The sequence below is a fragment of the Perissodus microlepis genome, chromosome 6, assembly GCF_051167445.1.
Source record: "Perissodus microlepis isolate ML-2025 ecotype Zambia chromosome 6, ASM5116744v1, whole genome shotgun sequence".
NCBI classification, from domain to species: Eukaryota; Metazoa; Chordata; class Actinopteri; order Cichliformes; family Cichlidae; genus Perissodus; species Perissodus microlepis.
Window position 1 is genome coordinate 32,678,349 of NC_140466.1, and position 12,352 is coordinate 32,690,700.

At 40.5% G+C, this 12,352-nt stretch overlaps 1 protein-coding gene across 1 annotated transcript; it reads left to right on the forward strand.

The window, feature by feature from the left end:
• The first annotated feature begins 1,808 nt into the window (after positions 1 to 1,808).
• On the forward strand, positions 1,809 to 5,574 carry LOC146386032 (uncharacterized). Its single transcript, XM_084932048.1, has 3 exons — positions 1,809 to 2,475; positions 3,816 to 5,260; positions 5,501 to 5,574. Exons 1-2 carry the CDS (start codon positions 2,238 to 2,240, stop codon positions 4,973 to 4,975), a joined length of 1,398 nt encoding a protein of 465 aa, XP_084788174.1. The 5' UTR covers positions 1,809 to 2,237; the 3' UTR covers positions 4,976 to 5,260; positions 5,501 to 5,574.
• The last annotated feature ends 6,778 nt before the right edge of the window (positions 5,575 to 12,352 follow it).

Sequence of the window (12,352 nt, forward strand, 5' to 3'; positions counted from 1 at the left end):
GTGGGTCTGGAGATGACTTTGGCTTGAGGTTGTAATGTGGTAACCAATTCTTTGAAAGATGGCTGTTCTGTTCTACCACTGCAAATGGCTGTAGACCCTCACATATGAAATTGATGACAAGCTTGTCAACAGTTGCTTGTGGAACATGTTTGTTTGCAGCTCTCAACATCAGGTCTGGTAACTTGGCTTGTGTATTTGCTGAGAGCTTGTTTGGTGTGGCTGTGGTCTTTCGCTGACGAGATGTTGATGCCACAGTGATATTGTACTGCTCAATCTTCGATGGATGTTTCCTCTGTAGAGATAAATATTATCATACGTCAGGTTCATACATTACTTCATAACATCACTGTGATTAACACTAAAGGAAAACGCATTTTTAAAACATCATTCAACTAGACATGAGCTAATCTTTGATTGTTTAGCATAGTATAAAAGAGTGGTGAATTTGATCAAATCTTGCAGATATATTGCTGTATTTATTTACAAATGTAAACCAATTTTGAACGATCATTGCAAAAAACATGAATTTCTGTATACATTCTAAGTTCTGTAATCTGTATACTATCTGTAAAAAGAGTATCGACCAATGTATCAGTATCTAAATTTTTAACTCCTTTTTATCAGTATCACCCTAAAGTTTTCAGTATTAGTCAGGTCCTAAAAATACTAAGAGAGCAAAATATGTGTATATAGCAAATCTAATTTAAGAAAAGGGATCACATACACAAAAATGCTGCCCATACAGCTAACAAATAAAAACAATCCACATTATGTTCTTTAAAAAAATATATCATATTGGGAAACATATAACTCTACTGATTAAGAGCCATGTCACTATGATAGACCTATATCAGGCCAATGATACTGATCAACTGATCCATCAATCGGGCTCTGGTACATGTCAGCTGAGAGCTGGAAGATTAATTTGAGATGCAGCTCAGCACTGTGTTCAAGTTGTTTTTTTTTTTATAGGCCAGCTGATTGTAGGCCTGTGAGTTTTAAATGACTACAAATTTAATTTATTGTAATGACGGTGGTTATCCAAATAATAAGCTAAAACATTCCTATGAATTGTAGCTCAATTATGCATGCACACACGCACATTAGCTAGCTCCGTCTTATTTTAATATCAGGCTAACCAATGGCGGTGACAATATCTTAGCCAAACTAATAACCTTAACACACATGAAAAATAAGAAGGCAATATTGTACACGTATAGTTGTAAAACCTCTTACCTCAATGTGTTTTTTTAAGTTTAGACGCTGAAGTCTTGTAAGCTGAAATGACTGTAGAGGTCAAACAAAGTTTGCACTGCATCTGGACGCTGTCTCCTTTTCTCCCTCTGTACATGAAAAATTCCTCCAGGTATGGCCACGGGCACGCGTCCTCCGTCTTTTCTACGTCGTTTTCATGGTTGACAGTGTTGTCCTCTGTCTCCATTTTGGCTTCTTTGTCTCGAAATCTTCCGTCTATAAAGTAGTTTGTACTCCACCATTTAGCACCTCTAGACACCTGTGCCTGCTGCTGCAGCGCAGTTTATTCTTTGCTTATGTCTTAAATTGGCACGTGTTAAGATATTCATTGTGTGTACTCATGTTGTACAGTGTTTAACTGGATTATGGTTACTGTGGTTTAACAGAGACAGTATTTTAGTTGTCACCACAAGGAGGCACTGTTTCATTGTAAGATCACGGATGCTGCGTCATCACGCCCCTAAGAAAAAAAAATACACCACAACGAAAATGGCACCCATGAGGAAAGTTTTGCCGGGTGTTGATGTGGAATAAAGTTCCCAAAATATTAAGGACATTTTTGACTCCGTTGTCATTTTCCTTCGAGTTGATCGCTGTGATGCTGCAATACTCAACAGCGCGGTTGCGATTGCACAGCCTTATTGGCTGCAAAAATGCAGACGAAAGGTTTGAATATTAATTCAAATTGTGGGCGTACTCAGTAGCGACTTTTGATTTTATAAGTAGCGAAGTAGATTACATGGTGTAAGTTGTACTCAAGTATGAGTAAAATTACACACTTGAAAAATTACTCATAAAAGTACAAGTACCCAAAAAATCTACTTAATTACAGTAACGTGAGTATTTGTAATTCATTACTTCCACCCCTGACTGTAAATGACCATAAATTAACTGTAAATTACACTGTGGTGAGCTCCATTCATATAGTTATATCACCTGCACATGTGTTGACAACCGTAACCATGGCCGCCGAGGGTATATAAATGCTGCACAAGGTTCCAAACGTCTGTTTACACTTGCTCGTGGACTTGTTTCGACCTGCTCCAACCTCAGCCTGTGGAAAGCTAAGTTTTGGAAAACACTTTACTGAAAGCGGATTTAACTTGAAAGCACAACAAGTACTTCATCTGTGGATTGTTTGTACTTGTTTTTGTTTTTCAAGTTTGAAGATGGCTCGCCGTGGACCCGGACTCCCCGACTGTCACCTGGACTTCGCTGCAGGTACGTTTGAAAATTTCTTTAAATGTAAATTACTGTAATAATTTAACAAGTTCCAGTGTGAATATCAAGTTTTAACGTGATCAAATATGTGTATTCCAAGATTGTTTCCCGTAAATTGTTTGTATGCTTTAAATTTTCCGGGAGAGGTGTAGAAATTATTAACGACTGGTGTATGAATATGAAAAAAAGGTGTTACTTTGATTTGAAGGCTTCAAATTTGACACTTTTCTTTAAAATGAAATGGTTAAAAATAGCTTAATGGACTAAAATTTGTAAAATAACCAAAAATCAGTTTCCGTGGTAACGGCATCTTCAAGATGTCATGGCGTCAGAACACGCAGGTGTAAACAGATCCAGGTCCCCTCCTAACATCCTTTTCTTCTCCGGATCAAAGGCTTTATTGACATAAACTATATTTTTTCTCTGCTGCAAAACACAAAGATAAAAAAAATACAAATAAAATAATATCAAAAGAATATGAAAACAGTAGTAATAATGGCATTAAGATCTATCTTCTGTTACGGTAATGCTTTTAACCTTATTGGATAGCAGAGAGAGATATTGTACACAGGGATATTTACACAGGGATAGCATGTTTACCACAGATTAGATGTATCTGTCCTTATGGCAGATACAGTCCTTGTGCACATTTCTAAAAATGTGGATTCTGAGTTAAGAGTTTCTGTTTGTTTGTTTGTTTGTTTTTCACTTGACCATCATTTTCAGACATACCTGCAGAGCTTTGTGTGTGCAATTTTTACTCTTGCCAAGGAGGTTGTGTTTTTATTTTAAAAAAAATTTTTATATTTAGGACATGCGATTGGTACATGTGGTCTAAATGTTACATTATGGTTTGCATCCACATATTTAACTTATGAGCTTTTTTCAAAATGTGTGACATCGTGAATTGTAAATAAAACAGGAGAATGAGCTGCATGGTTAGTTATAAATTTACTGTAGTATATTTATATAATAAGTTACTCATGTCCGGCTATTTACAAATCAATACCTATTATCCATTACCTATTCCAACATAGTGTTTGCATAAAGGCTTACAAAGAACAAATAAAACAAATTGAATGTACACAAAATACAGTGTCATATTTAGTGTCAATATAGTGTCACCTTAAAAGTACACAGAGTGAGCTGCCTTGGTGGAGGTTTGGTGGTCTTCTATTAAAAAACTTCACTTAAAGATTGAACAAGTAGAAGTGTCATTCAGTCTGACATAAAATGCTTTTCTCTCATCCTCTGCTCAAACTAACAGATGTAGGTCTGTTGCTTTAACACTGGGTGTCTATTACATTCCTAATGTTATTTTAAAAACTGTTTCCTCACAGGGCGTCTTGACTATGTGGTTGAACGCCCTGCAGAAGAAGGCCTTCCTGAAGTCATCAGGATCCTGGATGACAGTCTCCAGAGCACCACCTCTTCTGGTGAAGCTCAGGACACTGATACCCAGCGTATCAGCGAAGGTGAGTATGGTGAGTATATTCTTATCTCATCCTCCCCCTCTTCTGATGAAGAACAGGACACTGATACCCAGCGTATCAGCGAAGGTGAGTATGGTGAGTATTTTTTCCCTCTCTCACCCTCACCTTCTTCTCATGAAGCACCAGATGCTGATGACGGTGAACAGCAAGGTGAGTACCCCCCCTACCTACCTGTAGATGATGACGAGGTGAGTGAACAGACTGACAATTCATCTGACTGGAACGACTCAGAAGAGTGGGGGGATTGGCTTAGCGATGACTCGGGGTATGACACCATGGATGAGAGAGATGATTCCCCTCTCATCCGGGAGCACCCTCCAGAGCCGTTTTGGCACGATTGGCAACATCCTATTGCTCCAGGTGCTGCCCCCATCGCCATGCCGCCTTTCGGCCAGGCCAACGCCCCACTCTTCCCTCGAGTTGTTGCCCCAGTTGGTGATCCGCCAGCTGCTCCTCCCTCAGCTGCTCCCTCTGCTGCTCCTTCCTCAGCTGCTCCCTCTGCTGCTCCTTCCTCAGCTGCTCCCTCTGCTGCTCCTTCCTCAGCTGCTCCCTCTGCTGCTCCCTCTCCTGCTCCTTTCTCTGCTGCTCCCTCTCCTGCTCCTTTCTCTGCTGCTCTCTCTGCTGCTCCCTCTGCTGCTCCTTCCTCTGCTGCTCTCTCTGCTGCTCCTTCCTCTGCTACTCCCTCTGCTGCTCCTTCCGCAGCTGCTCTCTCTGCTGCTCCCTCTGCTGCTCCCTCTGCTGCTCCTTGCTCAGCTGCTCTCTCTGCTGCTCCCTCTGCTGCTCCTTCCTCAGCTGCTCTGTCATCTGCTTCCTCAGCTGATCTCTCTGCTGCTCCTTCCTCAGAAAAGAGAAGCAGAGAAGACATCTGCACCGAAGAGGTAAGTGCAAAGAGGTGCAAGGTAAGTGACCAGTTTGATGCCCCTTCAACATCCTCAGGTAGTTTTGGAGTCAGACGTTTCTGGGAGAGGCCTTTTACCCTTTCCCTTGATGACAGTGACTCTGATTAGTTTATGTTAGAACGTGTTTTTAAACTTTGCCTTTGTGTTTTTGTTTTTACAGATATAAGAACATCTGACTCGGACATGTGAAACGTATTGTTTTTTTCTTGATATGTGACATTAATATTAATATTACATTGTGACTGAAAGGTAGTTTTTTAGTTGTTATTACTTCCAGTTACGTCCAAGATGGAGCTAACACCCCACCCAGAAGACAGCCTTACCCCGACCAACCCGATGAGAAGGATGGATGACCAAGTGAAAAACGGGAGAGTGGTGCTGTGTTCCAACTATGTAAGTTATCACCTCACATTGACAACAAACTGTATTGAAGGCGAAATTCTTCCAATAGTTGGTATAAATCATCATCCTATGTCAGCAGCATTGTAGGTTTAGGTAGGTTTAGGTTTATTTATATTTTTCATGTGTATACGTTGGGTTTAAAATTGCTTTTTAACAACATACTGCAGCTACCAACAATGAAAATGCTGTTTTGTGTTAAAATGACGTCTTTCTTGTGTTATTGCTTTGCAGGGAAGCTGAGAGTGGACAGAGCTGCACAGAGGACCAAAGATCCACTCTCAGCACTTCATACCTGACTGGCCAAAGCACCACCCCTCCTCACCCAGGGTGAGGAGGGTCCTGACCCCGCCTGCACAGAGGGAGTTGTGAACATGCACTTCTGTGTCGGTGGGTTTAGGATCCTCCTCACACACACACAGATGAAGACTGTCACTGGAAGATGTCTCCATTGCATCAGCAGGACGTAAGCATTTGTAAAATATTACAGTTTGTGATGTTTTATACATATTTTTATTGCATCATTTAAAACTATGAGATATAAAATAAACCAATTTTCATAACATTTTCTGTGTATTTAGTTGTTTTCTTAATAAGTTATTTGGAACATCAATGCAACCTGTCAGCTTTTTATTGAGGATTTAGAAAGTTGCTGGTGGCCCGAGTGTGTACAGTGGGGTGTTGTTTTTGTCACATGGTGAAAGTGACCTCATGGGGAGCAAAAAGAACAACTGAACAATTTGGGGATTCACAGACTTTCGTAATCGCTAAAAACAATTAATAAAAATTGTTCTGTGTGAACTAAAAGCTCAAATATAAACCATCCTGACACACTGACACAAATGATCTGCTGTTTATAAGCAGGACAGTGTTTTCATGAGCCTGGGTGAAGCTAATTTGCATGAGTTTAACCTCCTGGTCAAAAACTTGCATGACTCTGTTATCACTGTAACTTTCTTCTGTTTATTTATTCATTTTTGCTAATTGTAGTAGATTAATATGTTCACCAACTGATTCTTGGCCTGAATGTTTGAATGTTTGCAGTTTCAGGTCCTACTGATCAGTTTTAAGTACTGTAGAAAGTGAGCAGCAATTAAATCGAGTTCTGGGATGAAATGGGACAAAAGGGTAATGTGACAGCCACATTAGTTCCCTTCCCTCGTTTAACAATGTGTAAGCAAACTGCTTTAACCTGCAATTTACTGCATGTTGTTAGGCTGCATGGTACAACCACAGTCTGCTCACCACCCGTGGTGATCGAAGGTTTTGAGGTCTTGCTTGAGCTACTGATGAAGTTTTATCAAAGCTTGTTAAGTTTCCCAACCACATTTTATCCTGATGGTCCAAGGCTTACATCTTTATGCTCACAAACATACTTCTGTAATTAATCAGTGACCGATTTATTACTTTAAGTTACAGTGTGAGGGGCATTAATGAACATAAATCAGATTTAACTGGATTATGTGTTTAGGTCAAGAGACACAGACCTTCATCTTTAAGAGGCTCTTCTTGAATGTCTAATCACGATGTTTGCCATGCAAATACACTGGGCGGTTGTTTTTAACAGAATCATTTAATGATTCTGATGAAATGAAGTATTGTTTCAATGAGCTGTGGCACCATTCTTGCTTTAGCAGTGAAAGGAGTCAGGTAGGGCTCCATCAGGAAGAGGGCCCCAGAGGTCCTATGCCCCCGCCCACTTCCCTGGGGCTTGAACATCAGTGGATTTCCACTTAAGCAAAGCCTCATCAAGTTCCTGCAAACAGCTCTACACACACACTATCATGTACAGAGTGTGGATGCTGTGTCTAAGACCACGATCATTGTGTTTCTACCATCTGGTGCAAGCTTCATCTGTCTCACTGTGTTCTCCTAAAGGCCAAGACAGCAGGACAGTGAAATCAATCTCACTTATAGGTGCCAGAAATTAGTGGATATGAGATTAATGGTGGTAATCAGGTTATGCATTTGTTGTCTTCTCAGCAGGTGGGAAACATCTCTCTTTATTTGTTTATGTACATGTGTATCAGAAATCTATTTTCCTGTACAGCTCAGGTTTAAGGCACAATGTTGATCTAATCTAATGAAGGTCAGTGCCTTTTTAGAGTCAGTGAAAATACTGACATTAGTGATGTTAACCCTTGACTAAGAGTTTCTTAGTCAAATGTTAATGGGAAACACATTTCCACACCACCATCTTCTAAGCTGTGATGCTACATGTGCAGCAGCAAACGTCCAATTAGTACCGATCAGAAGGTTGGAGGTTCGATCGCTGCCTGATCTGGTCTGTATCTCAAAGTATCCTTGGACACGATACTGAACCCCAAACTGCTCTTTCATGAGTCCATCAGAGTATGAATGTTAGATAGAAAGAACTTAGGTGCAGAAAAGTGCTTGTGTGAATGAGGTGTATAAAGTACTTTGAGTGCTTGAGTAGAAAAGTGCTATTTAAGAACAAGGATGTGCAAGAATTTGCTAGACACGCTCTTCTTTTTCCAAAACTAAAAATGTTATTTCAAATTTGGCAGCCTGTGTGTCAAAGAGACTGAAGAGTAACTAAAGGGCAAAGTCCAGGAATACAGCCAAACTCAGGAGATCAGTTAGGAGCACAACTGAGCAAAGGTGATTCAAAAAAATGGAGAGAATCTCTGCCATGCAGTGCCATGCTGAGCAGACTGGTTTACAGCCACAAGAGAGACTCAGCGTTCACAGATCATAAAATCTTCAGGGAGCAAAGCTCTCAGAGAAACTATAATGCAATCCACAGATAGAATACAGTCAATAAACTCCAAGTGAAATGTTAAACAGTGCATGGATAGCTTTTTGTTCAGCTTTTTCTTCGTATCCTTTTTCCCCCTTTCTAAAGTCTCTTCAGAGGCTTTGCAATTTGTCAAACAGCAGCTGGTAAAAAGGCTTTTGCAGTGAGGCAGGGAGCCTGTTCAAACCAGATTATGCTTGATTTGATGACTGCAGAGAACTTGGGGCTGACAGCTCAGATTAGGATCGGTTCTCCCTTGAAAAGGCATTAGTGTGTTCTGTCATGGCAGGATTTCTGTTCAATGTGCAGTTAGATTGAAATCAAAGGGCACCAAAGACACCCAAACCTGAGGGATCATTACGTGACACCCAAAGCATCTGAGCAGTCTTATTCCTTCATCTGTACCAAATTACTCAGATTCACAGACGTCGTGCACAGCAGACCTGCAATACAACAATGAATAACAGGAGTTACGCCTGCGTTTGACAGGTCAAAATGTCACAGGGAGCAGTTCAGTTAAGTTTCATTCCCCTCCAGAAATCACTTCATGCATGATTATCAGGAACCTTTGAGTAATGACAGCACTTAAATGAGTGTTTCCTTACCATATTTCACTTTGTCACCAAGTTTTAGGATGAGAACGTTTTTTTTCTACTTCTATTTTTTTTTTTAATATCGTTGTTATTATTTCTGTTGTAATTTGTGTTTGTTTTTTGTTTGTTCAGTTTTTCAGCCTTGTTGCATTTTTTTCTATTTCCGTTGTGTTTTATTCAACTTTTGTTACATTTTGCAGGATTTTGCAGCTTTTTCTATTGACGGGTGTTTTCTTCAGGGACACCATATTATCATTATCTTTAAAACTGCATTTGAAACTTAATGCTGCGTTTTTACTTTCTGCAGTTGAAGTTATCTAAAGAAACTGTGTGTGGGTGCAGCTGAAAAAACGTCTTTTGGTAAGATGTCTGTGAAGGTTCTCAGTCATCCAGGTCATCGTAGTCAAAGGAGCTTGCAAAGAAAAGCGTCTGGACTTGGTGTATTGGTGTATTTAATTAATTCATTATGGCAATCCTGGCGTTCCATATATTTCTGCCTGCGTGTCACAAAGTCTTTTTCTGCATGCGTGTCACAAAGTCTTTTTCTGCCTGCGTGTCACAAAGTCTAGTTCTGCCTGCCTGTCACAAAGTCTAGTTCTGCCTGCGTGTCACAAAGTCTTGTTCTGCCTGCGTGTCACAAAGTCTTGTTCTGCCTGCGTGTCACAAAGTCTAGTTCTGCATGCGTGTCACAAAATCTTTTTCTGACTGCGTGTCACAAAGTCTAGTTCTGCCTGCGTGTCACAAAGTCTTGTTCTGCCTGCGTGTCACAAAGTCTAGTTCTGCATGCGTGTCACAAAGTCTTTTTCTGACTGCGTGTCACAAAGTCTAGTTCTGCCTGCGTGTCACAAAGTCTTGTTCTGCCTGCGTGTCACAAAGTCTTTTTCTGACTGCGTGTCACAAAGTCTTTTTCTGCCTGCGTGTCACAAAGTCTTGTTCTGCCTGCGTGTCACAAAGTCTTGTTCTGCATGCGTGTCACAAAGTCTTTTTCTGACTGCGTGTCACAAAGTCTTTTTCTGCCTGCGTGTCACAAAGTCTTGTTCTGCCTGCGTGTCACAAAGTCTAGTTCTGCATGCGTGTCACAAAGTCTAGTTCTGCATGCGTGTCACAAAGTCTTGTTCTGCCTGCGTGTCAAAAAGTCTTGTTCTGCATGCGTGTCACAAAGTCTTGTTCTGCATGCGTGTCACAAAGTCTTGTTCTGCATGCGTGTCACAAAGTCTAGTTCTGCATGCGTGTCACAAAGTCTTGTTCTGCCTGCGTGTCAAAAAGTCTAGTTCTGCCTGCGTGTCACAAAGTCTTTTTCTGCCTGCGTGTCACAAAGTCTAGTTCTGCCTGCGTGTCACAAAGTCTTTTTCTGTCTGCGTGTCACAAAGTCTAGTTCTGCCTGCGTGTCACAAAGTCTTTTTCTGCCTGCGTGTCACAAAGTCTATTTGTACGGAACGCCAGGATTGCCATAATGAATTGATTAAATACACCATTAAATAATTAATTAAATGTGTCAATAATTAATTAAATGTGTCAATAATTAATTAATTAAATGTGTCAATAAGTAATTAAAATGTGAAATACATAAATAATTAATTAAATGTGTCAATAATTAATTAATTACATGTGTCATAACTATTTATTTAATTAATTAATTCCAATTTTAATTAATTATTGCCACATTTAATTAATTATTTAATGGTGTATTTAATTAATTCATTATGGCAATCCTGGCGTTCCATATATTTCTGCCTGCGTGTCACAAAGTCTTTTTCTGCTTGCGTGTCACAAAGTCTTTTTCTGCTTGCGTGTCACAAAGTCTTGTTCTGCCTGCGTGTCACAAAGTCTTGTTCTGCCTGCGTGTCACAAAGTCTAGTTCTGCATGCGTGTCACAAAATCTTTTTCTGACTGCGTGTCACAAAGTCTAGTTCTGCCTGCGTGTCACAAAGTCTTGTTCTGCCTGCGTGTCACAAAGTCTAGTTCTGCATGCGTGTCACAAAGTCTTTTTCTGACTGCGTGTCACAAAGTCTAGTTCTGCCTGCGTGTCACAAAGTCTTGTTCTGCCTGCGTGTCACAAAGTCTTTTTCTGACTGCGTGTCACAAAGTCTTTTTCTGCCTGCGTGTCACAAAGTCTTGTTCTGCCTGCGTGTCACAAAGTCTTGTTCTGCATGCGTGTCACAAAGTCTTTTTCTGACTGCGTGTCACAAAGTCTTTTTCTGCCTGCGTGTCACAAAGTCTTGTTCTGCCTGCGTGTCACAAAGTCTAGTTCTGCATGCGTGTCACAAAGTCTAGTTCTGCATGCGTGTCACAAAGTCTTGTTCTGCCTGCGTGTCAAAAAGTCTTGTTCTGCATGCGTGTCACAAAGTCTTGTTCTGCATGCGTGTCACAAAGTCTAGTTCTGCATGCGTGTCACAAAGTCTTGTTCTGCATGCGTGTCACAAAGTCTAGTTCTGCATGCGTGTCACAAAGTCTTGTTCTGCCTGCGTGTCAAAAAGTCTAGTTCTGCCTGCGTGTCACAAAGTCTTTTTCTGCCTGCGTGTCACAAAGTCTAGTTCTGCCTGCGTGTCACAAAGTCTTTTTCTGTCTGCGTGTCACAAAGTCTAGTTCTGCCTGCGTGTCACAAAGTCTTTTTCTGCCTGCGTGTCACAAAGTCTATTTGTACGGAACGCCAGGATTGCCATAATGAATTGATTAAATACACCATTAAATAATTAATTAAATGTGTCAATAATTAATTAAATGTGTCAATAATTAATTAATTAAATGTGTCAATAAGTAATTAAAATGTGAAATACATAAATAATTAATTAAATGTGTCAATAATTAATTAATTACATGTGTCATAACTATTTATTTAATTAATTAATTCCAATTTTAATTAATTATTGCCACATTTAATTAATTATTTAATGGTGTATTTAATTAATTCATTATGGCAATCCTGGCGTTCCATATATTTCTGCCTGCGTGTCACAAAGTCTTTTTCTGTTTGCGTGTCACAAAGTCTTTTTCTGCTTGCGTGTCACAAAGTCTTGTTCTGCCTGCGTGTGACAAAGTCTTTTTCTGCTTGCGTGTCACAAAGTCTTTTTCTGCTTGCGTGTCACAAAGTCTTGTTCTGCCTGCGTGTCACAAAGTCTTTTTCTGCCTGCGTGTCACAAAGTCTTTTTCTACCTGCGTGTCACAAAGTCTAGTTCTGCCTGCGTGTCACAAAGTCTAGTTCTGCCTGCGTGTCACAAAGTCTTGTTCTGCACGCGTGTCACAAAGTCTAGTTCTGCCTGCATGTCACAAAGTCTTGTTCTGCACGCGTGTCACAAAGTCTAGTTCTGCACGCGTCACAAAGTCTAGTTCTGCACGCGTGTCACAAAGTCTAGTTCTGCATGCGTGTCACAAAGTCTTTTTCTGCATGCGTGTCACAAAGTCTAGTTCTGCCTGCGTGTCACAAAGTCTTGTTCTACACGCGTCACAAAGTCTAGTTCTGCACCCGTGTCACAAAGTCTAGTTCTGCATGCGTGTCACAAAGTCTTTTTCTGCATGCGTGTCACAAAGTCTAGTTCTGCCTGCGTGTCACAAAGTCTAGTTCTGCATGCGTGTCACAAAGTCTTTTTCTGACTGCGTGTCACAAAGTCTTTTTCTGCCTGCGTGTCACAAAATCTTTTTCTGACTGCGTGTCACAAAGTCTAGTTCTGCATGCGTGTCACAAAGTCTTTTTCTGACTGCGTATCACAAAGTCTAGTTCTGCCTGCGTGTCACAAA